Source organism: Staurois parvus, unplaced genomic scaffold, assembly GCF_062004578.1.
Source record: "Staurois parvus isolate SC_StPar_1 unplaced genomic scaffold, SC_StPar_1.0 ptg001432l, whole genome shotgun sequence".
Lineage (NCBI taxonomy): Eukaryota > Metazoa > Chordata > Amphibia > Anura > Ranidae > Staurois > Staurois parvus.
The window spans coordinates 9,528,693-9,554,774 of NW_028319228.1; the positions used below are offsets into that span (position 1 = coordinate 9,528,693).

At 46.4% G+C, this 26,082-nt stretch overlaps 1 protein-coding gene across 1 annotated transcript in view; it reads right to left on the reverse strand.

Moving 5' to 3' along the window:
- Positions 1–26,082, reverse strand: part of CNTNAP4 (contactin associated protein family member 4) — a 499,928-nt gene that overhangs the window by 276,423 nt on the left and 197,423 nt on the right. Inside the window, exon 3 of the mRNA XM_089662156.1 lies at positions 2,508–2,701. Coding sequence (XP_089518282.1) covers positions 2,508–2,701 — 194 coding nt within the window. The remainder of the gene's footprint in view (positions 1–2,507; positions 2,702–26,082) is intronic.

Sequence of the window (26,082 nt, forward strand, 5' to 3'; positions counted from 1 at the left end):
AGTTATGTGGAAGGGAAAAGTGTGGAAGAAAAAGGTGCACAAGCAGCAGGCATGACCGCAGCCTGGAGAGGATTGTCAGGAAAAGGCCATTCAAAAGTGTTGGGGACTTTCACAAGGAGTGGACTGAGGCTGGAGTCAGTGCATCAAGAGCCACCACACACAGACAGATCCTGGACATGGGCTTCAAATGTCATATTCCTCTTGTCAAGCCTCTCCTGAACAACAAACAACATCAGAAGCGTCTTACCTGGACTAAAGAAAAACAGACCTGGTCTGTTGCTCAGTGGTCCAAAGTCCTCTTTTCTGATGAGAGAAACTTTTGCATCACATTTGGAAGCCAAGGACCCAGAGTATGGAGGAAGAATGGAGAGGCACACACTGCAAGATGCTTGAAGTCCAGTGTGAATTTTTCACAGTCTGTGTTGATTTGGGGAGCCATGTCATCTGCTGGTGTCGGTCCACTGTGCTTCATGAAGTCCAGGGTCAACGCAGCCGTCTGCCAGGAGATTTTGGAGCACTTCATGCTTCCTTCCACAGACAAGCTTTATGGGGATGCTGACTTCATTTTCCAGCAGGACTTGGCACCTGCCCACACTGCCAAAAGCACCAAAACCTGGTTCAATGACCGTGGGATTACTGTGCTTGATTGGCCAGCAAACTCGCCTGACCTGAACCCCATAGAGAATCTATGGGGCATTGCCAAGAGAAAGATGAGAGACATGAGACCAAACAATGCAGAAGAGCTTAAGGCCGCTATTGAAGCATCCTGGTTTTCAATAACACCTCAGCAGTGCCACAGGCACTGCCACGCCGCATTGAGGCAGTAATTGCTGCAAAAGGGGCCCAAACCAAGTACTGAGTACATATGCATGCTTATAGTTTTCAGAGGTCCGATATTGTTCTATGTATAATCCTTGTTTTATTGATTGCATGTAATATTCTAATTTTCTGAGATTGTGGATTTGGGGTTTTCATGAGCTGTAAACCATAATCATCACAATTATGACAAATCACGGCTTGAACTATCTTGCTTTGCATGTAATGGGTCTATCTCATATATTAGTTTCACCTTTTAAGTTGCATTACTGAAATAAATGAACTTTTCCACGATATTCTAATTTTTTGAGTTTCACCTGTAATGACTGGAAGCTTGGTAGCAAGAACTCACACTGTATTTTTTTCTCATTGTATTTTAAGATCACTGTTATATCCTCTGTAAACCTTTACTTTAGGAAAAATAAAGAGATGGAAAATGTCATAACTATGGACATCCCATGTCACATTTGCATTTTAGTGTTATATTTACTGTATCAGGACAATTTCTTTCAAGGCTTCTGGAAGAAAAGAAACAAAGGCTAATCCAAAGAATGTTTCTGCCTTATTTCTGCATCTGATGTTCCCTACACAGTATTAGTTTTACTTGTAGTGCCACCACTGTCTCAAGTTTTTTTTTTTCTGGCCCATTATCTTGTCAGGGAAGGTTACCAGTAGCTTCCCAAACCATTTTGAACAGTTTTGCATGAGTTGATTGTCTTTAATACAACCTTTTTGGGGGCCTGGTTTAGATTACTATTTACTTAAATAGAACTGCCAGGTAAGATTCCAAATTTCAGAGTTTTGCAGAATTTAAGGCCTTATTCACTTTTTGTTGACCTACCTGGGATGCTGGACAGCGCCCTGTCTGACCTCTTAGGACAAGTTTGCCTTGTGTCTTGTTTGTTATGAACCTTGAACTCTTTGTTCCTCCCATGAACTTCCTGATATGAGCCACGCATTGGCACAAGCTGTTTGTCAGATTACTGTGTTCACTCCAGACGATATATTGCACTTTTGCATACCTGAAGCTGTCCTTATCTCCACTATCACTTGTTACTGATGTTTGGCTTGTTCCTCGACCATGCTTCTACTAGAACCAAACCTGCAACCACTAGTTATCCACCTTTGGCTTGTTTACTGACTACTTTACTGCTTGATCCCTACCTGCTATATCTGATACTGGAACCAACATGCAGCAAAACCCATCTCCACTGTCAGGAGCTCTAGTAAATACCAATTAGTGCTTAAACCCCGCATCTCAGGTAAGCCAGTATCATTTGCCAGGGTGATCTGCTTGCATAGATCCAGCTGGCCAGTGGGAGCCTCTCTACTGCAATAGCTACTGTTCTCCGAGCCTGACCCCTGACTGAGATATTATCGCAAAATGACTGCACTCAGAAATTTGTCTGTTTAAAATCATGTAGTGAACTCATTTAAGTGTAAATCTTTCCTTTGCGTTATATATTTTATGGTCTTTAGCTAAGTTAAAGAAACATCAATTTTTACAAAGGTATGTTTATATATAAGTACAGTAGATATTGTTCTATGTATTAGTTTACACTGCTATTTCTCAAAGAAGCATAAAAACTCGTAATTCAAGAAATTGTATTGCAGTTTACAACGCTATGACTTTTAAAATATGAATGCAATGTTACAATTTATATATTTTTTTTATTGTTAAAGAAACATACCGAAATGCCTTCTTCTTGATGATACTGTTTCCAGTTTCTCCCTGTGTCGCTGTACATTAGCAGATAGCTTGTTACCCAGTCTGAGCTTCCATATTTGCCTTGAGTTGCAATTGCAGTGATTTCTGTTCTTTCTCCCAGATCAATCTGGAGCCACTGATATTTATTGGAAATATGTGGAGACCACCCTCCGGCTCCTGTGTAAAGAAAATAATGTACAACCTTAAAGTGGCTGTTAAGGCACAACATAAAAAAAGTCAAAAGATTGCTAGAGATGTTGGCTGTTTAATTACTCCAACTTTTCTTGACATGGTCATGCTGCTGATAAGTAGCTATTGGTTACTTTACATGACACATACTATAAGTCCTTGCAGTAAATGACAGAACTTCTAAATTTTCATTACATGTTAAAAGTTATAATTCCCACCTGAACTAGAAAATTAAAAATGTATGTATCCAGCATCAGAACACTGACAAACAATTTTTTAGTAGTAAGACAAAAAACAAGCTTCCAAAGTAAGTACTAAATTCCTAATGTGTAAAATGCATTTCACCATTACATTTGACAAATGCAATTCTTTTTTACCAAAAAAGAAAAAGATACATTTGTGAACTGTAACCTGTAAAACATGACTAGGACTGTAATTTAATGATATGATTAACTAATATGAGGCATTAATATGCTTCAATGTATTCAATCACTTGAATCAGAAGTGAACCAAAATAGAATTAGTATGAACTAATATATATTCTAATAGTATCTGTGTGTATTTAGTTTATCTTTTATAAGTTGGTAATATGTGTTACATAAGTAGATTTTTGGTTATACAACATTATTGAGATATTATGTTGTAAAGATAGATTCTTAGTTTATACTATCATTTAAACAGAGAAACCTGTCACATGAGCAGGCTGATGCAACATTGTCAACTAATGAAGCCACTACATATGGGCTTGTCAATCAATATGTAATATCCCCTCCCTTCAATGAAATTGCTTTACTAAGCAGTATTGTTTGCTATACAAGGTTCTAAGATCACGAATTATGACGTCCACATATTTACATAAAAAGACATCCTAAGAGATGCGAAGGAGCTTTTACACACACACACACACACTCATACACACACTAGTATGGCATGAAGACGCTATCGTTATTCACAGACTAAAACAGGTGCATTCTCTAAGAGATCTAAGAACATGTCACTTCCTTCTTCTTGCTAAAACTCAAGACAAGAAACACATGGAAGAACAGCCATGAAAATAAGGGTGACACATCTTTATAACTTCTGTTTTAATATTTCTGTTTTACCTACACAGAACTGTTATTCATGATACGTTTTACATTGTTATTTTAAGCCATTGTGTGATGCAATGAAATCACACTTTATTTTTTACTTCGCCGGCTCCTTTATCATTCTAAAATCGCCTAAAGACACTAAAGAATTATTATATGTGTCTCAGAAAATTCTACACTGCTCCAGGTGTATGTATGTGACAGACTGTGAATATAGTAGTTTTCAGCAGTAGAAACTATATTTCTCTGTGATCTGTCTCTGTCTACTCCATGTCTCCTCCAACAGACACTGACAAAAGGCTGCTGGAAACTTAGACTTTTATAGGGAGCATGATGGCACATAAGAAAACCCCACAGACTGACTCTTCTAAGCTACCTGACCAAAGTTCAGAGGGAAGGAAGTGCAATATTGGTAATTGGTTCTTAAACACAGAAGCAGCTGCATTCATTCGCCATTTTCTGGAACCAAGAATTACATGGTTGGGTTGAACTCATGACTAATGCAAAGCTCATCCCTAAATAGAAGGGATGCTATATACCAGTTGAAGAGATATTAAGACCATACATTTGGTCTTCCTATGTTCTGGTTTCATTGTTAGATAAAACAGGAGACTCTGTACTCTACAAACCATATAATGTATTTAATATTATAATTGCATGTATAGTTAGGTATCACTTGGCATTAGAATGTAGGATATAAGGATTTCCCCACAAGAGTGGTTTAAATTGAGCATTCTGCAAACTAACATGGCTGTATTTTTAAAGATGAAGTGATTACAAATTTTATTTTACTTTCTTTATGAACTGTTTACTTACCTGTTTACACATTGTGTATTAATTATTATTGTCTGACAAATAACAAACCTGGTTTACAGTACAAAACAATGATAATTTTGTTTTGTCTTTTGTCTTGTGCCCTAACATTGAAATGGAAACATATTGCAGTAAAGTATAAAAGTGAAATAACTTGATGATTCCTACTTATTGTGCAATAAATACAGTAAGATATAAAAGTGCAATAGGTTGATGATTCCTACTTATTGTGTTTGGGCTGGCTCATGGAGGTGGTGTGGTAGATCCATCTCAGAACCATAATATAACAAATTAATTCAAATTTATCTTTGTTCCTTTCATTCTTTCGGATTCATTTCATTTTTATTTTGCATGAACATGTCTTATTAATTTAAAAAATGCACTACATAGGAAATGGAAACAAAATGCAATAAGTACAGTAAGGTATAAAAGTATAATAAGATGATGATTCCTACGTATTATGTTTGGATCCTGGAGGTGGATCCATCAAAATCTCTGAATCATAACATAACAAATGAAAATAAATGCCTGAAAATAAAAAAGGAGTGTCTTTGTCTAATTGAAATCAGAAAAATTGCACAGATTTGTAGTACACCTTTTAAGCCTTTATTGAAAAGGCTGCAGTTTCTGAGTGAGAGAGCAAGTAAATTGCATCTTACAATAAAAAGCATTTACTTTGACTAATTTCACCAACTTGCAGCACACCTTTTAAGTCTTTTGGGAAAGGTCACTATTTCTAAAGGAACAAGCAGGCAGAATTAATCTGGAAAAGACATTGCACTTTTTTTTAAATTGAAGACAAAAACATTTTACAGAATTGCACTTCAGCTTTTAAGCTGAAGAGGGGTTTCAGAGGAAGAGGGCAGGCAATTCCATCCATACATATCAAATTAGACTGTATTTTTTCAGAGGTACAATATAACAATTGGACAGGATTGCTGCACATAATTTCATCCTTTTTAGCAAGATTGAATCTCGGATGGATACAGCAGGAGCATTTCATCCATAAATAATAAATTAGACTAGAAAAACTATGTTATGTTTTTCTGAAGCAGAATATAACAATTGTGTAGATTTACTGCACACAATCTCATCCTTCTTAATAATAATAATTTCAAAGAGAAGGAGCAGGAATATTTCAGCAAGAAATTTAAGATTACATTTTATTTTTGCGTGGACAAATAAAAAAATTTTACAGATTTGCTTAACCATTTCACTACCGGGCAATTTTACACCTTCCTGCCCAGGCCATTTTTCAGGTTTCAGTGCTCTCACACTTTGAATGACAGTTGAGCGGTCATACAACATTGTACCCAAACTAAAATTTTATCATTTTCTTCACACAACTAGAGCTTTCTTTTGGTGGTATTTAATCATCGCTGGGGTTTTTATTTTTTTGCTAAATTAACAAAAAAGACAGAAAATTTTGAAAAAAAAAACACGTTTTTCTTTATTTCTGTTATAAAAGTTTGCCAATAAATAATTGTTCTTCATAAATTTAGACCGAGATGTATTCTGCTACATGTCTTTGGTGAAAATAACCCAAATTAGGATGTATTTTTTAGTTTGTAGGAAAGTTATAGAGTTCACAAACTATGGTATAGATCTGAATATTGATCAATCCTGAAGTACTGACAGCCAATCTAATTTCTTGAGGTCCAAGAATGTCAGAATAGTACAGATATCCCCCAAATGACCACTTTTTGCAAAGTAGACAGTCCGACGTACTTCATAAGAGGCATGGCGAGTTTTTTGAAGTTGTATTTTTTTTGTCATAATTTTTTGGAAAATGAAATAATAACAAAAATAATTTTCACTATTTTTTTTTTACATACTGTCACCAGTGCAGTACAGCGTCATCATATAACTGGCATGGCAGTGATCAGGGACACTGATTGGTGACAGTGTGAAAAAAAAAAAATATATATATTTTTTTTTATTTTAAATTTTTTATTACATTTTTTTTCTTTTTTTTAAGATTTTTTTTTCATATTTCACTATGACCAAAGTAGTACAATGTTACCATAGTAACATTGTACTACTTTGGGGAAGTGATCAGTATTTTTTTTTTTTACACAATTTGCTTATAGCAAAGAATTACTTTCTATAAGCAAGCATTTACCTGAATGACATCGATTCATTCAGGGTTTTTTTTTTTTTTTGTGCTTAGCTGTGATTTGGCCACAGCTAATCACATGACATGTGCATGTGATTAGCTGTAACCATTCACAGCTAGACACTAGTATACAATGGATGGCATGAATGAAGCCATCCATTGTATACAACTGTCATGTGACCTGCTGTGATTGGTCACAGCAGGTCACATGGTACCGGCAACGGGGGGCCGGTACTCAGATCTGTCATCGGCCGTGTCCGAGGTACACGGCCGGTGACAGATCAAGCCGCTGCGCGGCTCTGCAAGCGCACGAACTGCGCATGTGTGGGAGGACACCATATGGCGGCCTCCTGGAAAGCGAATACATTTTTACGGACGCCATTCGGCCATAGGCCGGGCGTCAAATGGTTAAACTAATCTCATCTTTTTCAATTGGATGCAATTTCAAAAGCTGAGAGGAGGAAGATTCCAGCAAGAAATATTAAATAATACTTTATTTTTTTCAGAGGCAGATTACAGAACCTTTATAGGTTTACTGCACATAATCATACCTTTTTAATAAAATACAGTTTTAGAGGAAGACAGCAGGCCGACTTCTTCTGTAATTAAAAATTTACATTGTATTCTCCTTATGACAGAGTACAAAAATATTGTACAGCTTATCTGCAGAGTTACATTAGAGATACTATATCAACAAAAATTATTGATTGAGCCAGTGGACTGCAATAGGCCCAAAATAGCAAGACAAAAATTATAATTTAACTTGCATAAAATGAAAATAAAAATGGCCACTGAGGAGCAAATGGAAATATTAGTGGTCTATGTATTAAAAAAATGCTTTGCAAATATCTCAACATTCATGCAAAAGTCATGAATAATCCCTGTATTTTTTGTAATATATGTGTAATGTGAGTTTATATTTGTTGCCCTTCACTGGGCGAATTTAACCGTACGCACATTCCAGTGAAGCACTGTCCTTTATTGTAAGGGGGCTGGAAATTTGGCCCAAACACATTATTAGCTAAAGAAATTCCCCTGACTAAAGTTCATAGTGCACTGCAATGCATTATGGGACATTTGGCTTTGGTGCTCCCACCAAACCTCCTTGAAAGTGTGTCTTGCAAACAAACAGCAAACATGTAAACATCAGACTGAACTGACATCACCCCTAGCTAGTTATTACATTCTAAAGGTAGTAGAGTCATCATCACTTAGCTACACATAACCTGTGCAGAGAGCAGAGCTGTGAGAAAGATCCAGTAGGTCCACCCACTGCACAATGTCTGCAGAAAATTACAGAGGAAGGAGGGGAGGATACAAGACCAACCACTTTGCACAAAGAGATAGAGCAGCAGTGACCAGTCTTTATTATAGGAAACTTCTGCACAAAGACAAAGTTTAATATTGGATTTCTGAACAGATCTGAAAAAATACTTACAGCACACCAAACTTGAGGTTAGAATACATATGCCTATTGTTAGACACTATTTGCTTTAAAGTTCACTTATCTGCATTCTTAGATTAGAAAATTATGCATACATATCTTCCATTGCTGTAATTTTTTAATGCAAAGCCAAATAGCCATCAAATTCTTTGATAGCAGCCTGAAATACACATGCTGACTTTGTTTAAATAAAATCCAGTAATTACATTGATTTTTTTACTAATAATTTAGATAATGCTTTTCATTAAAGCCTAAAGTTCATGTGAATTGTCATTAAGGCCTCATTAAGACTGGCTAAAGAGGGCACATGGGCTGCAGCAGTGCTCTCAGACATGGCTGCATACAAACTGGACAACTAGCTGGATCCAGTTTGCATGTACAGTAGAAATGCCATACCTAGATGCATATCATAAGTTTCCGAAGCTGGTCAAAGTCATTAAACATGTAACCATGAGGTTACATGCAGACAGCATTGGTGCTGGTCACTAATGCGCATAGGATACAAATTTGTCCATCCGGCTGTTGGCTGTGGCTTTTCACGTAGACTATGTGCATGGGGTTAATGTTTTCATTGGCAAGAAACACAGAAAATGTGAATGGGCTCTTAAGGTGATACTAAACTCACAAAAAAGTGGTAATGTGTTAGTGGGAACACTTTCATCGCCTGTAAAATGTCAGAGTGAAGACTAACGCTGGGATAATGCATCTCCATTGGAGAAACAAGGAAGAAGTCAACTGTGAAAACAGGAAACACTGCTCCAAGGTCTGTCTCTACCTATCCCATTTCCATTCACACTAACAGGTGCTGGCCCTGCATTTTGCAGTCTTCATAGTAAAGAAATAAGGCATGTGGCTGCACATCCTAACCAGTCTTCTGGTTTGCCTGCTTTATGTGGATTGTATCCTGGTAACTCAATAAAGGTGGTTTTATCGGATGTGTGGCCACCAGCCTTATTTCTTTACTATGAGGAGGAAGAAGCCAACTTCTGAAGAAGTTGAGAAGAGATGACACTGGTGGCTGTAGAACGTCAATGAAGAGCATAGAGATGTAAGTGCCAGTAAGTGCTCTCACTGCTCCCCCAGCTACTTTACAAATATGAAAACACACATAAAGAAATTTAAAAAAAGCAAGGCATTGATATAATTCTTAATATAAATATAAAATATAAAAATATAATTTGCTTTTATTTATATGTCTGCAAGAAGCACACTTTTGGGACAAAAGGTTGGTATCTTATCGTCATGGTCATTATGGAAACAAGTGGAGGGAGAGTAAATTTTAGTGTAAAGTCAGCCAGATTTCTGTCAGTTCAGCCAGTTGTCCACATTTTGTTTTCTAAAACGAAATCTGGGCATTAGGCCAGATTTGTAGAAAAATGATAAGTTCTTTTTTGGACACATTCGTTTTAACACAGTGATGTGCAAGTCATAGGGTTATTGCCAGAAGACAATTTGAATTTAATGTATTATTAGCTATAGTGGGTAGAGATGAGCGAATCGAAGTATCCGAAGTGGAATTCGAGTCGAATTTCGGAAAAATTTCGATTCGTGCCGAATCCGAAAAACAGCCTAATTCGGACGCGCGAATCGAAATTTTTCCGAAAATGGCGGCTGACATGTGCGGCGACGGAGCGGGGATGTCGGGGAAGGCGCGCAGACAAGGCGCGCTGCCCCATAATGCATTCCTCAACGACATGTGATCGCATCAGCCAATCAGCAGCCAGCCAGCCAGCACTGTGTAATGGTCGAGGTATATATAGCGGCCATTTTGGAAATCTTCATTTGCCTGCAGTCATTGAACAGAGGCAGACCGCTCTGTACTAGGGACAGGGACAGAGTTAGGGCCACAGAAACGAGAATTGGGGACAGAGAGAAGTTACTTAGGGACAGAGAACCATTACTCAGGGACACAGACTTGTTAATGAGGGCCACAGAATCGTTATTTAGGGACAAAGAAACGCTAGTTAGGGCCACAGAATTCATACTCAGGGACAGACAGAATTGTTACTCAGTGCCAGAGAATTGTTACTTAGGGCCACAGAAACGTTATTAGGGCCACAGAATTTTTACTCAGGGACAGACAGAATTGTTACTGAGTGCCAGAGAATTGTTACTCAGGGACAGACAGAATTGTTACTGAGTGCCAGAGAATTCTTACTCAGGGCCACAGAATTCATTCTCAGGGACAGACAGAATTGTTACTCAGGGACAGACAGAATTGTTACTGAGTGCCAGAGAATTGTTACTCAGGGACAGACAGAATTGTTACTGAGTGCCAGAGAATTGTTACTCAGGGACAGACAGAATTGTTACTGAGTGCCAGAGAATTGTTACTCTCACAGACACAAAATTGTTACTTGCACAGACACAGAATTGTTACTTGCACAGACACACAATTGTTACTCAGGGCCACAGAATTCATACTCAGGGACAGACAGAATTGTTACTGAGTGCCAGAGAATTCTTACTCAGGGCCACAGAATTCATACTCAGGGACAGACAGAATTGTTACTCAGGGACAGACAGAATTGTTACTGAGTGCCAGAGAATTGTTACTCAGGGACAGACAGAATTGTTACTGAGTGCCAGAGAATTGTTACTCTCACAGACACAAAATTGTTACTTGCACAGACACAGAATTGTTACTTGCACAGACACACAATTGTTACTCAGGGCCACAGAATTCATACTCAGGGACAGACAGAATTGTTACTGAGTGCCAGAGAATTGTTACTCAGGGACAGACAGAATTGTTACTGAGTGCCAGAGAATTGTTACTCTCACAGACACAAAATTGTTACTTGCACAGACACAGAATTGTTACTTGCACAGACACACAATTGTTACTCAGGGCCACAGAATTCATACTCAGGGACAGACAGAATTGTTACTGAGTGCCAGAGAATTCTTACTCAGGGCCACAGAATTCATACTCAGGGACAGACAGAATTGTTACTCAGGGACAGACAGAATTGTTACTGAGTGCCAGAGAATTGTTACTCAGGGACAGACAGAATTGTTACTGAGTGCCAGAGAATTGTTACTCTCACAGACACAAAATTGTTACTTGCACAGACACAGAATTGTTACTTGCACAGACACACAATTGTTACTCAGGGCCACAGAATTCATACTCAGGGACAGACAGAATTGTTACTGAGTGCCAGAGAATTGTTACTCAGGGACAGACAGAATTGTTACTGAGTGCCAGAGAATTGTTACTCTCACAGACACAAAATTGTTACTTGCACAGACACAGAATTGTTACTCGCACAGAGACAGAATTGTTACTCAGGGCCACAGAATTCATACTCAGGGACAGACAGAATTGTTACTGAGTGCCAGAGAATTGTTACTCAGGGAAGACAGAATTGTTACTGAGTGCCATAGAATTGTTACTCAGGGACAGACAGAATTGTTACTGAGTGCCAGAGAATTGTTACTCTCACAGACACAAAATTGTTACTTGCACAGACACAGAATTGTTACTCGCACAGAGACAGAATTGTTACTCAGGGCCACAGAATTCATACTCAGGGACAGACAGAATTGTTACTGAGTGCCAGAGAATTGTTACTCAGGGACAGACAGAATTGTTACTGAGTGCCAGAGAATTGTTACTCTCACAGACACAAAATTGTTACTTGCACAGACACAGAATTGTTACTTGCACAGACACACAATTGTTACTGAGTGCCAGAGAATTGTTACTCAGGGACAGACAGAATTGTTACTGAGTGCCAGAGAATTGTTACTCAGGGACAGACAGAATTGTTACTGAGTGCCAGAGAATTGTTACTCAGGGACAGACAGAATTGTTACTGAGTGCCAGAGAATTGTTACTCTCACAGACACAAAATTGTTACTTGCACAGACACAGAATTGTTACTCGCACAGAGACAGAATTGTTACTCAGGGCCACAGAATTCATACTCAGGGACAGACAGAATTGTTACTGAGTGCCAGAGAATTGTTACTCAGGGACAGACAGAATTGTTACTGAGTGCCAGAGAATTGTTACTCTCACAGACACAAAATTGTTACTTGCACAGACACAGAATTGTTACTTGCACAGACACACAATTGTTACTCAGGGCCACAGAATTCATACTCAGGGACAGACAGAATTGTTACTGAGTGCCAGAGAATTGTTACTCAGGGACAGACAGAATTGTTACTGAGTGCCAGAGAATTGTTACTCAGGGACAGACAGAATTGTTACTGAGTGCCAGAGAATTGTTACTCTCACAGACACAAAATTGTTACTTGCACAGACACAGAATTGTTACTCGCACAGAGACAGAATTGTTACTCAGGGCCACAGAATTCATACTCAGGGACAGACAGAATTGTTACTGAGTGCCAGAGAATTGTTACTCAGGGACAGACAGAATTGTTACTGAGTGCCAGAGAATTGTTACTCTCACAGACACAAAATTGTTACTTGCACAGACACAGAATTGTTACTTGCACAGACACACAATTGTTACTCAGGGCCACAGAATTCATACTCAGGGACAGACAGAATTGTTACTGAGTGCCAGAGAATTGTTACTCAGGGACAGACAGAATTGTTACTGAGTGCCAGAGAATTGTTACTCTCACAGACACAAAATTGTTACTTGCACAGACACAGAATTGTTACTCGCACAGAGACAGAATTGTTACTCAGGGCCACAGAATTCATACTCAGGGACAGACAGAATTGTTACTGAGTGCCAGAGAATTGTTACTCAGGGAAGACAGAATTGTTACTGAGTGCCATAGAATTGTTACTCAGGGACAGACAGAATTGTTACTGAGTGCCAGAGAATTGTTACTCTCACAGACACAAAATTGTTACTTGCACAGACACAGAATTGTTACTCGCACAGAGACAGAATTGTTACTCAGGGCCACAGAATTCATACTCAGGGACAGACAGAATTGTTACTGAGTGCCAGAGAATTGTTACTCAGGGACAGACAGAATTGTTACTGAGTGCCAGAGAATTGTTACTCTCACAGACACAAAATTGTTACTTGCACAGACACAGAATTGTTACTTGCACAGACACACAATTGTTACTGAGTGCCAGAGAATTGTTACTCAGGGACAGACAGAATTGTTACTGAGTGCCAGAGAATTGTTACTCAGGGACAGACAGAATTGTTACTGAGTGCCAGAGAATTGTTACTCAGGGACAGACAGAATTGTTACTGAGTGCCAGAGAATTGTTACTCTCACAGACACAAAATTGTTACTTGCACAGACACAGAATTGTTACTCGCACAGAGACAGAATTGTTACTCAGGGCCACAGAATTCATACTCAGGGACAGACAGAATTGTTACTGAGTGCCAGAGAATTGTTACTCAGGGACAGACAGAATTGTTACTGAGTGCCAGAGAATTGTTACTCTCACAGACACAAAATTGTTACTTGCACAGACACAGAATTGTTACTTGCACAGACACACAATTGTTACTCAGGGCCACAGAATTCATACTCAGGGACAGACAGAATTGTTACTGAGTGCCAGAGAATTCTTACTCAGGGCCACAGAATTCATACTCAGGGACAGACAGAATTGTTACTCAGGGACAGACAGAATTGTTACTGAGTGCCAGAGAATTGTTACTCAGGGACAGACAGAATTGTTACTGAGTGCCAGAGAATTGTTACTCTCACAGACACAAAATTGTTACTTGCACAGACACAGAATTGTTACTTGCACAGACACACAATTGTTACTCAGGGCCACAGAATTCATACTCAGGGACAGACAGAATTGTTACTGAGTGCCAGAGAATTGTTACTCAGGGACACCTAATCGTTGAATTAAATAGTATGTCAGACAACATGCAGAGGAGTGGCAGAGGAGGCAATGTTTTAGGAGCGAGCAGACGTGGCAGCAGAGGAAGGGGTCGAGGCAGCAGTATTCGCAGCCAGAGGCCAGTGCTCCCGGTGTCATCCAGCGGTCGTGTCTCCACCGACAACCCTGCCGTCATTGATTGGTTGGCTCGGTCGTCTTCCTCTTCCCAGGTCACCTCTGACACCTACAGCCAACGGTCGGTGGGTACGTCAGACACAACCGTTAGTTGGCATGGCCCGGGACCAAGCCCACTGAAATCACGTGTCCTCTACCTGCCCCTGTCCTTTGCTGTTCCCTCACCAAGCGAAGTATCGCATGCTGTGGGCTCAGCCCCACTGTACAGTGAGGAAGAGCTAACAGAGGGCGGTCAGGAACGGGGGGAGACATCGGCCTTTTCAGCAGCCAAGCGAACAAGTACTGGCGAGGAGAGTGGCTCGGTAGCCGGTCTAGAGACAGGTCTGTCTCCTGACCCAGACGCAGCCGAGGGGGCTAGTAGTGAGGCGGAGACCCTACTTGATGATGAGGAGGTTGATCGCACTTGGCAGCCTCGTCGTCATCAGGCAATTTCTTCCGCATCATCAGGAGAAGAGGGTGGCAGCTTGGCAGCGAGCAAAACAGTCGGTGGGTTGCCCAGGAGACAGCAGCAGGGTCGCATCAGTGTCAGTGGAGCCAAACGTCCACGGAGTAGAGCACCAGCTCCACTGCAGCCTACCACCACGGCCAGTAGTGGTGCCGGTGCGCACGGAGGAAGTAGCAGTCAGCCAGTGAAGAGTAGCGGGGGCAAAGTTTCCTACTCGGTGGTGTGGCAATTTTTCCTCAAGCCGCCCGAGGAAGTAAACGTAGCCGTATGTCGACTATGTGGCCAGAAATGCAAGCGTGGCCAGGGGGCCCATGTTGGGACTACAGCGTTGCGTCAGCATATGCAGCGTCACCATTCGGTGGCCTGGGAAAACCGTGATAAACATACGGCGGTTCTGCCTGCCCCAGCCCCCGCTCCATCACCCGCTCCGTTACTTGCTCCGTCACCCGACGTCGTCAATCGCCCTCTATCAGCCAGTCAAGGCTCCAACACCTCTGCTGAGGGGAGTTGTCGCTCATTGGCATCTTCCGCTCGTTCAGATGCTCCTTCTCCTGCTACTCCTCTTCTCGGATTCCGTCAACAGTCTTTCTTGGAATCCGTATCCAAGAGACAACAGTTTGCGAGCACGCACCCGACGGTGCAAAAGCTGAACGTCCTCCTGTCCAAGTTGCTGGTGCTGCAGTCCCTCCCTTTCCAACTGGTGGACTCAGCACCTTTCCGAGAAATGATGGCTTGTGCCGCGCCGCGGTGGAGAGTGCCAAGCCGTCATTTCTTTGCCCAAAAGGCAGTGCCAGCCCTGCATTCACATGTAGAAGAGATGGTGGGCCAGTCTTTGAGCATGTCGGTCTCTGCCAAAGTGCACGGCAGCGCCGACGTGTGGAGCTGTAACTACGGTCAGGGACAGTACATGTCATTTACGGCCCACTGGGTGAACGTGGTGCCGGCACAGCCGCACCAGCAACTTGGACAGGTCACGACGCTTTTGCCTCCACGTTTGCACGTCCTTGGTCCAGCAAGCATGTCCGCCTCTACCACCTCTTTTTCCGCCGTGTCCTCAGCCGCCACCCCCGTGCCAAGTCCCATTACCCGACCGGCATATCACATGTGCAGGGCGCAACGGTGTCACGCTGTGCTGCACCTGGTATGCCTTGGCGAACGTAGTCACACAGGGGAGGAACTGCTGAGTGTAATGAACAGAGAAATCGACAGATGGCTGTCTCCGCGCAAACTAAAAATCGGAACCATGTTGACTGACAACGGAAAGAACATGGTGTCTGCTCTGCGTCAAGGAAGGTTGTGCCATGCGCCATGCATGGCTCACGTGTTCAATCTGGTTGTCAAGCGGTTCCTAAAATCCACCATCCCACTGCAAGACATCCTTAAAATGTCACGTAAACTGTGCATGCATTTCAGCCATTCCTACACCGCAAAGAACACCCTCATTGAGCTGCAGCGGCAGAACGGAATTCCACAGCATCGCCTGATCTGCGACGTTGCAACAAGGTGGAATTCAACCCTACACATGTTAGACCGCCTTTACGAGCAGCGAAAGGCCATCACCGATTTCCTGATGTTACAAGCGGATAAAGGTACTCCCCTGTGTAACTTAGATGTCAGCCATTGGCAGCTCATGCGTGACACCTGCCGCTTGCTCAGGCCCTTTGAGGAGGCCACGCTATTCGTGAGTCGGCAGGACTATGGGATGAACGACGTCATTCCTCTGTTGCACGTCCTGGAACAAATGCTGTTAACAATGGCTGGTCAGGGTGCGGTAGACGTGGCGCACAGATCTCAACGCCACATGACCCCTGTGGGGGCAGGACAGGAAGAAGAGGAGGAGGTAGAGGAGGACATTTGTGCTCAGGAATTATTGAGTGAAATGGGTGGTTTTTCCACTCAGCGGACAGGAGTGGAGGAGCAGGAGCATCTGGTAGAGGAGGAGGAGGAGGAGACAGAGGACCCAGACGCACCGTGGCAGTATGCTGTGGAGATGGAGGCAGGGAGTCCCTCGCATTCCTTGGCACAAATGGCCCATAGCATGCTCGGTTGCTTGCGTAGCGACAGCCGAATAATAACCATCAGACAGAGGGATGACTTTTGGCTGTCCACCTTGTTGGACCCTCGCTACCGGTCCAAAATGGTGGCCTTTTTCACACCTGCTGAGAGGGAGGCCAAAATTACGTACTATAAAAACCACCTATGTAGTCAGTTGGTCTCTGCCTTTGTGCGCCAACGTCCATCCTCAGACACTGTGGGCCCTGTGCGCTCGCGTTCCGCTGGCATGGCAGCAGGGGAGGGGTGGGGTGGTAGGAGCAGTGGCAGCTCCACCAGCAGCGGCTGCCTCAGTCTGCAGTCGATGATGAGTAGCTTTCTTCACCAGCGCAGTGAGGAAACTACTAACCAGCCGCAGCAGCAGCAGCAGCATCAGGTGGACCTGGAGCAGGAGCTCAAACAACAGGCTTGGGCCTACTTGGACAGCACCCTGCCAACCGAGGTAGACAATCCCCTTGACTACTGGGCAACGAAACTTGACCTTTGGCCCCAACTAGCTGAATTTGCCCTTGAAAGGCTGTCATGCCCGGCCAGTAGCGTGGCATCGGAGCGCGTGTTTAGTGCGGCAGGAGGTATTGTAACTCCGCGGAGGACACGACTGTCCACCCAAAGTGTGGAGAGACTCACGTTTGTGAAAATGAATCAGGCGTGGATTAGTCTGGATTTCAAACCACCAGTTCCTGACACAACTGACTAAATCCGCCATGAATCATGCCTCAAACATGTGCCACTTTCAGGTCTCCTCACACTGCTGGTGTGTTGAATTTTTTGACATAGGGTGCTGGCAGATTACGGGCCTCCTATAGCTGCTGCCAGGCCCCTAATCTGCCATAGGCCCCTATATACCGCCTCCTCCTGCTGCTGCCAGGTCCAGAGTCTCTCATGGGTCCCTGTACGGCCTCCCATTGCTGCTGTCTCCATCGCCACACTCTGCTGCCATGTGCCACTTTCAGGTCTCTTCACACTGCTGGTGTGTTAAATTTTTTGACATAGGGTGCAGGCAGATTACGGGCCTCACATAGCTGCTGCCAGGCCCCTAATCTGCCATGGGCCCCTATATACCACCTCCTCCTGCTGCTGCCAGGTCCAGAGTCTCTCATGGGTCCCTGTACGGCCTCCCATTGCTGCTGTCTCCATCGCCACACTCTGCTGCCATGTGCCACTTTCAGGTCTCTTCACACTGCTGGTGTGTTAAATTTTTTGACATAGGGTGCTGCAAGATAACGGGCCTCACATAGCTGCTGCCAGGCCCCTAATCTGCCATGGGCCCCTATATACCGCCTCCTCATGCTGCTGCCAAGTCCAGAGTCTGTCATGGTCCCTGTACGGCCTCCCATTGCTGCTGTCTCCATCGCCACACTCTGCTGCCATGTGCCACTTTCAGGTCTCTTCACACTGCTGGTGTGTTAAATTTTTTGACATAGGGTGCAGGCAGATTACGGGCCTCACATAGCTGCTGCCAGGCCCCTAATCTGCCATGGGCCCCTATATACCGCCTCCTCATGCTGCTGCCAAGTCTAGAGTCTCTCATGGGTCCCTGTACGGCCTCCCATTGCTGCTGTCTCCATCGCCACACTCTGCTGCCATGTGCCACTTTCAGGTCTCTTCACACTGCTGGTGTGTTAAATTTTTTGACATAGGGTGCAGGCAGATTACGGGCCTCACATAGCTGCTGCCAGGCCCCTAATCTGCCATGGGCCCCTATATACCGCCTCCTCATGCTGCTGCCAAGTCTAGAGTCTCTCATGGGTCCCTGTACGGCCTCCCATTGCTGCTGTCTCCATCGCCACACTCTGCTGCCATGTGCCACTTTCAGGTCTCTTCACACTGCTGGTGTGTTAAATTTTTTGACATAGGGTGCAGGCAGATTACGGGCCTCACATAGCTGCTGCCAGGCCCCTAATCTGCCATGGGCCCCTATATACCGCCTCCTCCTGCTGCTGCCAGGTCCAGAGTCTCTCATGGGTCCCTGTACGGCCTCCCATTGCTGCTGTCTCCATCGCCACACTCTGCTGCCATGTGCCACTTTCAGGTCTCTTCACACTGCTGGTGTGTTAAATTTTTTGACATAGGGTGCTGCAAGATAACGGGCCTCACATAGCTGCTGCCAGGCCCCTAATCTGCCATGGGCCCCTATATACCGCCTCCTCATGCTGCTGCCAAGTCCAGAGTCTGTCATGGTCCCTGTACGGCCTCCCATTGCTGCTGTCTCCATCGCCACACTCTGCTGCCATGTGCCACTTTCAGGTCTCTTCACACTGCTGGTGTGTTAAATTTTTTGACATAGGGTGCAGGCAGATTACGGGCCTCACATAGCTGCTGCCAGGCCCCTAATCTGCCATGGGCCCCTATATACCGCCTCCTCCTGCTGCTGCCAGGTCCAGAGTCTCTCATGGGTCCCTGTACGGCCTCCCATTGCTGCTGTCTCCATCGCCACACTCTGCTGCCATGTGCCACTTTCAGGTCTCTTCACACTGCTGGTGTGTTAAATTTTTTGACATAGGGTGCTGCAAGATAACGGGCCTCACATAGCTGCTGCCAGGCCCCTAATCTGCCATGGGCCCCTATATACCGCCTCCTCATGCTGCTGCCAAGTCCAGAGTCTGTCATGGTCCCTGTACGGCCTCCCATTGCTGCTGTCTCCATCGCCACACTCTGCTGCCATGTGCCACTTTCAGGTCTCTTCACACTGCTGGTGTGTTAAATTTTTTGACATAGGGTGCAGGCAGATTACGGGCCTCACATAGCTGCTGCCAGGCCCCTAATCTGCCATGGGCCCCTATATACCGCCTCCTCATGCTGCTGCCAAGTCCAGAGTCTGTCATGGTCCCTGTACGGCCTCCCATTGCTGCTGTCTCCATCGCCACACTCTGCTGCCATGTGCCACTTTCAGGTCTCTTCACACTGCTGGTGTGTTAAATTTTTTGACATAGGGTGCAGGCAGATTACGGGCCTCACATAGCTGCTGCCAGGCCCCTAATCTGCCATGGGCCCCTATATACCACCTCCTCCTGCTGCTGCCAGGTCCAGAGTCTCTCATGGGTCCCTGTACGGCCTCCCATTGCTGCTGTCTCCATCGCCACACTCTGCTGCCATGTGCCACTTTCAGGTCTCTTCACACTGCTGGTGTGTTAAATTTTTTGACATAGGGTGCTGCAAGATAACGGGCCTCACATAGCTGCTGCCAGGCCCCTAATCTGCCATGGGCCCCTATATACCGCCTCCTCATGCTGCTGCCAAGTCCAGAGTCTGTCATGGTCCCTGTACGGCCTCCCATTGCTGCTGTCTCCATCGCCACACTCTGCTGCCATGTGCCACTTTCAGGTCTCTTCACACTGCTGGTGTGTTAAATTTTTTGACATAGGGTGCAGGCAGATTACGGGCCTCACATAGCTGCTGCCAGGCCCCTAATCTGCCATGGGCCCCTATATACCGCCTCCTCATGCTGCTGCCAAGTCTAGAGTCTCTCATGGGTCCCTGTACGGCCTCCCATTGCTGCTGTCTCCATCGCCACACTCTGCTGCCATGTGCCACTTTCAGGTCTCTTCACACTGCTGGTGTGTTAAATTTTTTGACATAGGGTGCTGCAAGATAACGGGCCTCACATAGCTGCTGCCAGGCCCCTAATCTGCCATGGGCCCCTATATACCGCCTCCTCATGCTGCTGCCAAGTCCAGAGTCTGTCATGGTCCCTGTACGGCCTCCCATTGCTGCTGTCTCCATCGCCACACTCTGCTGCCATGTGCCACTTTCAGGTCTCTTCACACTGCTGGTGTGTTAAATTTTTTGACATAGGGTGCAGGCAGATTACGGGCCTCACATAGCTGCTGCCAGGCCCCTAATCTGCCATGGGCCCCTATATACCGCCTCCTCATGCTGCTGCCAAGTCTAGAGTCTCTCATGGGTCCCTGTACGGCCTCCCATTGCTGCTGTCTCCATCGCCACACTCTGCTGCCATGTGCCACTTTCAGGTCTCTTCACACTGCTGGTGTGTTAAATTTTTTGACATAGGGTGCTGCAAGATAACGGGCCTCACATAGCTGCTGCCAGGCCCCTAATCTGCCATGGGCCCCTATATACCGCCTCCTCATGCTGCTGCCAAGTCCAGAGTCTGTCATGGTCCCTGTACGGCCTCCCATTGCTGCTGTCTCCATCGCCACACTCTGCTGCCATGTGCCACTTTCAGGTCTCTTCACACTGCTGGTGTGTTAAATTTTTTGACATAGGGTGCAGGCAGATTACGGGCCTCACATAGCTGCTGCCAGGCCCCTAATCTGCCATGGGCCCCTATATACCGCCTCCTCATGCTGCTGCCAAGTCCAGAGTCTGTCATGGTCCCTGTACGGCCTCCCATTGCTGCTGTCTCCATCGCCACACTCTGCTGCCATGTGCCACTTTCAGGTCTCTTCACACTGCTGGTGTGTTAAATTTTTTGACATAGGGTGCAGGCAGATTACGGGCCTCACATAGCTGCTGCCAGGCCCCTAATCTGCCATGGGCCCCTATATACCACCTCCTCCTGCTGCTGCCAGGTCCAGAGTCTCTCATGGGTCCCTGTACGGCCTCCCATTGCTGCTGTCTCCATCGCCACACTCTGCTGCCATGTGCCACTTTCAGGTCTCTTCACACTGCTGGTGTGTTAAATTTTTTGACATAGGGTGCTGCAAGATAACGGGCCTCACATAGCTGCTGCCAGGCCCCTAATCTGCCATGGGCCCCTATATACCGCCTCCTCATGCTGCTGCCAAGTCCAGAGTCTGTCATGGTCCCTGTACGGCCTCCCATTGCTGCTGTCTCCATCGCCACACTCTGCTGCCATGTGCCACTTTCAGGTCTCTTCACACTGCTGGTGTGTTAAATTTTTTGACATAGGGTGCAGGCAGATTACGGGCCTCACATAGCTGCTGCCAGGCCCCTAATCTGCCATGGGCCCCTATATACCGCCTCCTCATGCTGCTGCCAAGTCTAGAGTCTCTCATGGGTCCCTGTACGGCCTCCCATTGCTGCTGTCTCCATCGCCACACTCTGCTGCCATGTGCCACTTTCAGGTCTCTTCACACTGCTGGTGTGTTAAATTTTTTGACATAGGGTGCTGCAAGATAACGGGCCTCACATAGCTGCTGCCAGGCCCCTAATCTGCCATGGGCCCCTATATACCGCCTCCTCATGCTGCTGCCAAGTCCAGAGTCTGTCATGGTCCCTGTACGGCCTCCCATTGCTGCTGTCTCCATCGCCACACTCTGCTGCCATGTGCCACTTTCAGGTCTCTTCACACTGCTGGTGTGTTAAATTTTTTGACATAGGGTGCAGGCAGATTACGGGCCTCACATAGCTGCTGCCAGGCCCCTAATCTGCCATGGGCCCCTATATACCGCCTCCTCATGCTGCTGCCAAGTCTAGAGTCTCTCATGGGTCCCTGTACGGCCTCCCATTGCTGCTGTCTCCATCGCCACACTCTGCTGCCATGTGCCACTTTCAGGTCTCTTCACACTGCTGGTGTGTTAAATTTTTTGACATAGGGTGCTGCAAGATAACGGGCCTCACATAGCTGCTGCCAGGCCCCTAATCTGCCATGGGCCCCTATATACCGCCTCCTCATGCTGCTGCCAAGTCCAGAGTCTGTCATGGTCCCTGTACGGCCTCCCATTGCTGCTGTCTCCATCGCCACACTCTGCTGCCATGTGCCACTTTCAGGTCTCTTCACACTGCTGGTGTGTTAAATTTTTTGACATAGGGTGCAGGCAGATTACGGGCCTCACATAGCTGCTGCCAGGCCCCTAATCTGCCATGGGCCCCTATATACCGCCTCCTCATGCTGCTGCCAAGTCCAGAGTCTGTCATGGTCCCTGTACGGCCTCCCATTGCTGCTGTCTCCATCGCCACACTCTGCTGCCATGTGCCACTTTCAGGTCTCTTCACACTGCTGGTGTGTTAAATTTTTTGACATAGGGTGCAGGCAGATTACGGGCCTCACATAGCTGCTGCCAGGCCCCTAATCTGCCATGGGCCCCTATATACCGCCTCCTCATGCTGCTGCCAAGTCCAGAGTCTGTCATGGTCCCTGTACGGCCTCCCATTGCTGCTGTCTCCATCGCCACACTCTGCTGCCATGTGCCACTTTCAGGTCTCTTCACACTGCTGGTGTGTTAAATTTTTTGACATAGGGTGCAGGCAGATTACGGGCCTCACATAGCTGCTGCCAGGCCCCTAATCTGCCATGGGCCCCTATATACCACCTCCTCCTGCTGCTGCCAGGTCCAGAGTCTCTCATGGGTCCCTGTACGGCCTCCCATTGCTGCTGTCTCCATCGCCACACTCTGCTGCCATGTGCCACTTTCAGGTCTCTTCACACTGCTGGTGTGTTAAATTTTTTGACATAGGGTGCTGCAAGATAACGGGCCTCACATAGCTGCTGCCAGGCCCCTAATCTGCCATGGGCCCCTATATACCGCCTCCTCATGCTGCTGCCAAGTCCAGAGTCTGTCATGGTCCCTGTACGGCCTCCCATTGCTGCTGTCTCCATCGCCACACTCTGCTGCCATGTGCCACTTTCAGGTCTCTTCACACTGCTGGTGTGTTAAATTTTTTGACATAGGGTGCTGCAAGATAACGGGCCTCACATAGCTGCTGCCAGGCCCCTAATCAGCCATGGGCCCCTATACCGCCTCCTCCTGCTGCTGCCAGGTCCAGAGTCTCTCATGCCATGTGCCACTTTCAGGTCTCTTCACACTGCTGGTGTGTTAAATTTTTTGACATAGGGTGCAGGCAGATTACGGGCCTCACATAGCTGCTGCCAGGCCCCTAATCTGCCATGGGCCCCTATATACCACCTCCTCCTGCTGCTGCCAGGTCCAGAGTCTCTCATGGGTCCCTGTACGGCCTCCCATTGCTGCTGTCTCCATCGCCACACTCTGCTGCCATGTGCCACTTTCAGGTCTCTTCACACTGCTGGTGTGTTAAATTTTTTGACATAGGGTGCTGCAAGATAACGGGCCTCACATAGCTGCTGCCAGGCCCCTAATCTGCCATGGGCCCCTATATACCGCCTCCTCATGCTGCTGCCAAGTCCAGAGTCTGTCATGGTCCCTGTACGGCCTCCCATTGCTGCTGTCTCCATCGCCACACTCTGCTGCCATGTGCCACTTTCAGGTCTCTTCACACTGCTGGTGTGTTAAATTTTTTGACATAGGGTGCAGGCAGATTACGGGCCTCACATAGCTGCTGCCAGGCCCCTAATCTGCCATGGGCCCCTATATACCACCTCCTCCTGCTGCTGCCAGGTCCAGAGTCTCTCATGGGTCCCTGTACGGCCTCCCATTGCTGCTGTCTCCATCGCCACACTCTGCTGCCATGTGCCACTTTCAGGTCTCTTCACACTGCTGGTGTGTTAAATTTTTTGACATAGGGTGCTGCAAGATAACGGGCCTCACATAGCTGCTGCCAGGCCCCTAATCTGCCATGGGCCCCTATATACCGCCTCCTCATGCTGCTGCCAAGTCCAGAGTCTGTCATGGTCCCTGTACGGCCTCCCATTGCTGCTGTCTCCATCGCCACACTCTGCTGCCATGTGCCACTTTCAGGTCTCTTCACACTGCTGGTGTGTTAAATTTTTTGACATAGGGTGCTGCAAGATAACGGGCCTCACATAGCTGCTGCCAGGCCCCTAATCAGCCATGGGCCCCTATACCGCCTCCTCCTGCTGCTGCCAGGTCCAGAGTCTCTCATGCCATGTGCCACTTTCAGGTCTCTTCACACTGCTGGTGTGTTAAATTTTTTGACATAGGGTGCAGGCAGATTACGGGCCTCACATAGCTGCTGCCAGGCCCCTAATCTGCCATGGGCCCCTATATACCACCTCCTCCTGCTGCTGCCAGGTCCAGAGTCTCTCATGGGTCCCTGTACGGCCTCCCATTGCTGCTGTCTCCATCGCCACACTCTGCTGCCATGTGCCACTTTCAGGTCTCTTCACACTGCTGGTGTGTTAAATTTTTTGACATAGGGTGCTGCAAGATAACGGGCCTCACATAGCTGCTGCCAGGCCCCTAATCTGCCATGGGCCCCTATATACCGCCTCCTCATGCTGCTGCCAAGTCCAGAGTCTGTCATGGTCCCTGTACGGCCTCCCATTGCTGCTGTCTCCATCGCCACACTCTGCTGCCATGTGCCACTTTCAGGTCTCTTCACACTGCTGGTGTGTTAAATTTTTTGACATAGGGTGCAGGCAGATTACGGGCCTCACATAGCTGCTGCCAGGCCCCTAATCTGCCATGGGCCCCTATATACCACCTCCTCCTGCTGCTGCCAGGTCCAGAGTCTCTCATGGGTCCCTGTACGGCCTCCCATTGCTGCTGTCTCCATCGCCACACTCTGCTGCCATGTGCCACTTTCAGGTCTCTTCACACTGCTGGTGTGTAAAATTTTTTGACATAGGGTGCTGCAAGATAACGGGCCTCACATAGCTGCTGCCAGGCCCCTAATCTGCCATGGGCCCCTATATACCGCCTCCTCATGCTGCTGCCAAGTCCAGAGTCTGTCATGGTCCCTGTACGGCCTCCCATTGCTGCTGTCTCCATCGCCACACTCTGCTGCCATGTGCCACTTTCAGGTCTCTTCACACTGCTGGTGTGTTAAATTTTTTGACATAGGGTGCTGCAAGATAACGGGCCTCACATAGCTGCTGCCAGGCCCCTAATCAGCCATGGGCCCCTATACCGCCTCCTCCTGCTGCTGCCAGGTCCAGAGTCTCTCATGCCATGTGCCACTTTCAGGTCTCTTCACACTGCTGGTGTGTTGAATTTTTTGACATAGGGTGCTGGCAGATTACGGGCCTCCTATAGCTGCTGCCAGGCCCCTAATCTGCCGTAGGCCCCTATATACCGCCTCCTCATGCTGCTGCCAGGTCCAGAGTCTCTCATGGGTCCCTGTACGGCCTCCCATTGCTGCTGTCTCCATCGCCACACTCTGCCATGTGCCACTTTCAGGTCTCCTCACACTGCTGGTGTGTTCCATTTTTTGTCATAGGGTGCTGGCAGATTATGGGCCTCCCATAACTGCTGCCAGGCCCCTAATCTGCCATGGGCCCCTATACCGACTCCTCATGCTGTGACGTTGCAACAAGGTGGAATTCAACCCTACATATGTTAGACCGCCTTTACGAACAGCAAAAGGCCATCACAGATTTCCTGATGTTAAAAGCAGATAAAGGTACTCCCTGTGTAACTTAGATGTCAGCCATTGGCAGCTCATGCGTGACACCTGCGCTTGCTCAGGCCCTTTGAGGAGGCCACGCTATTCGTGAGTCGGCAGGACTATGGGATGAACGACGTCATTCCTCTGTTGCACGTCCTGGAACAAATGCTGTTAACAATGGCTGGTCAGGGTGCGGTAGACGTGGCGCACAGATCTCAACGCCACATGGCCCC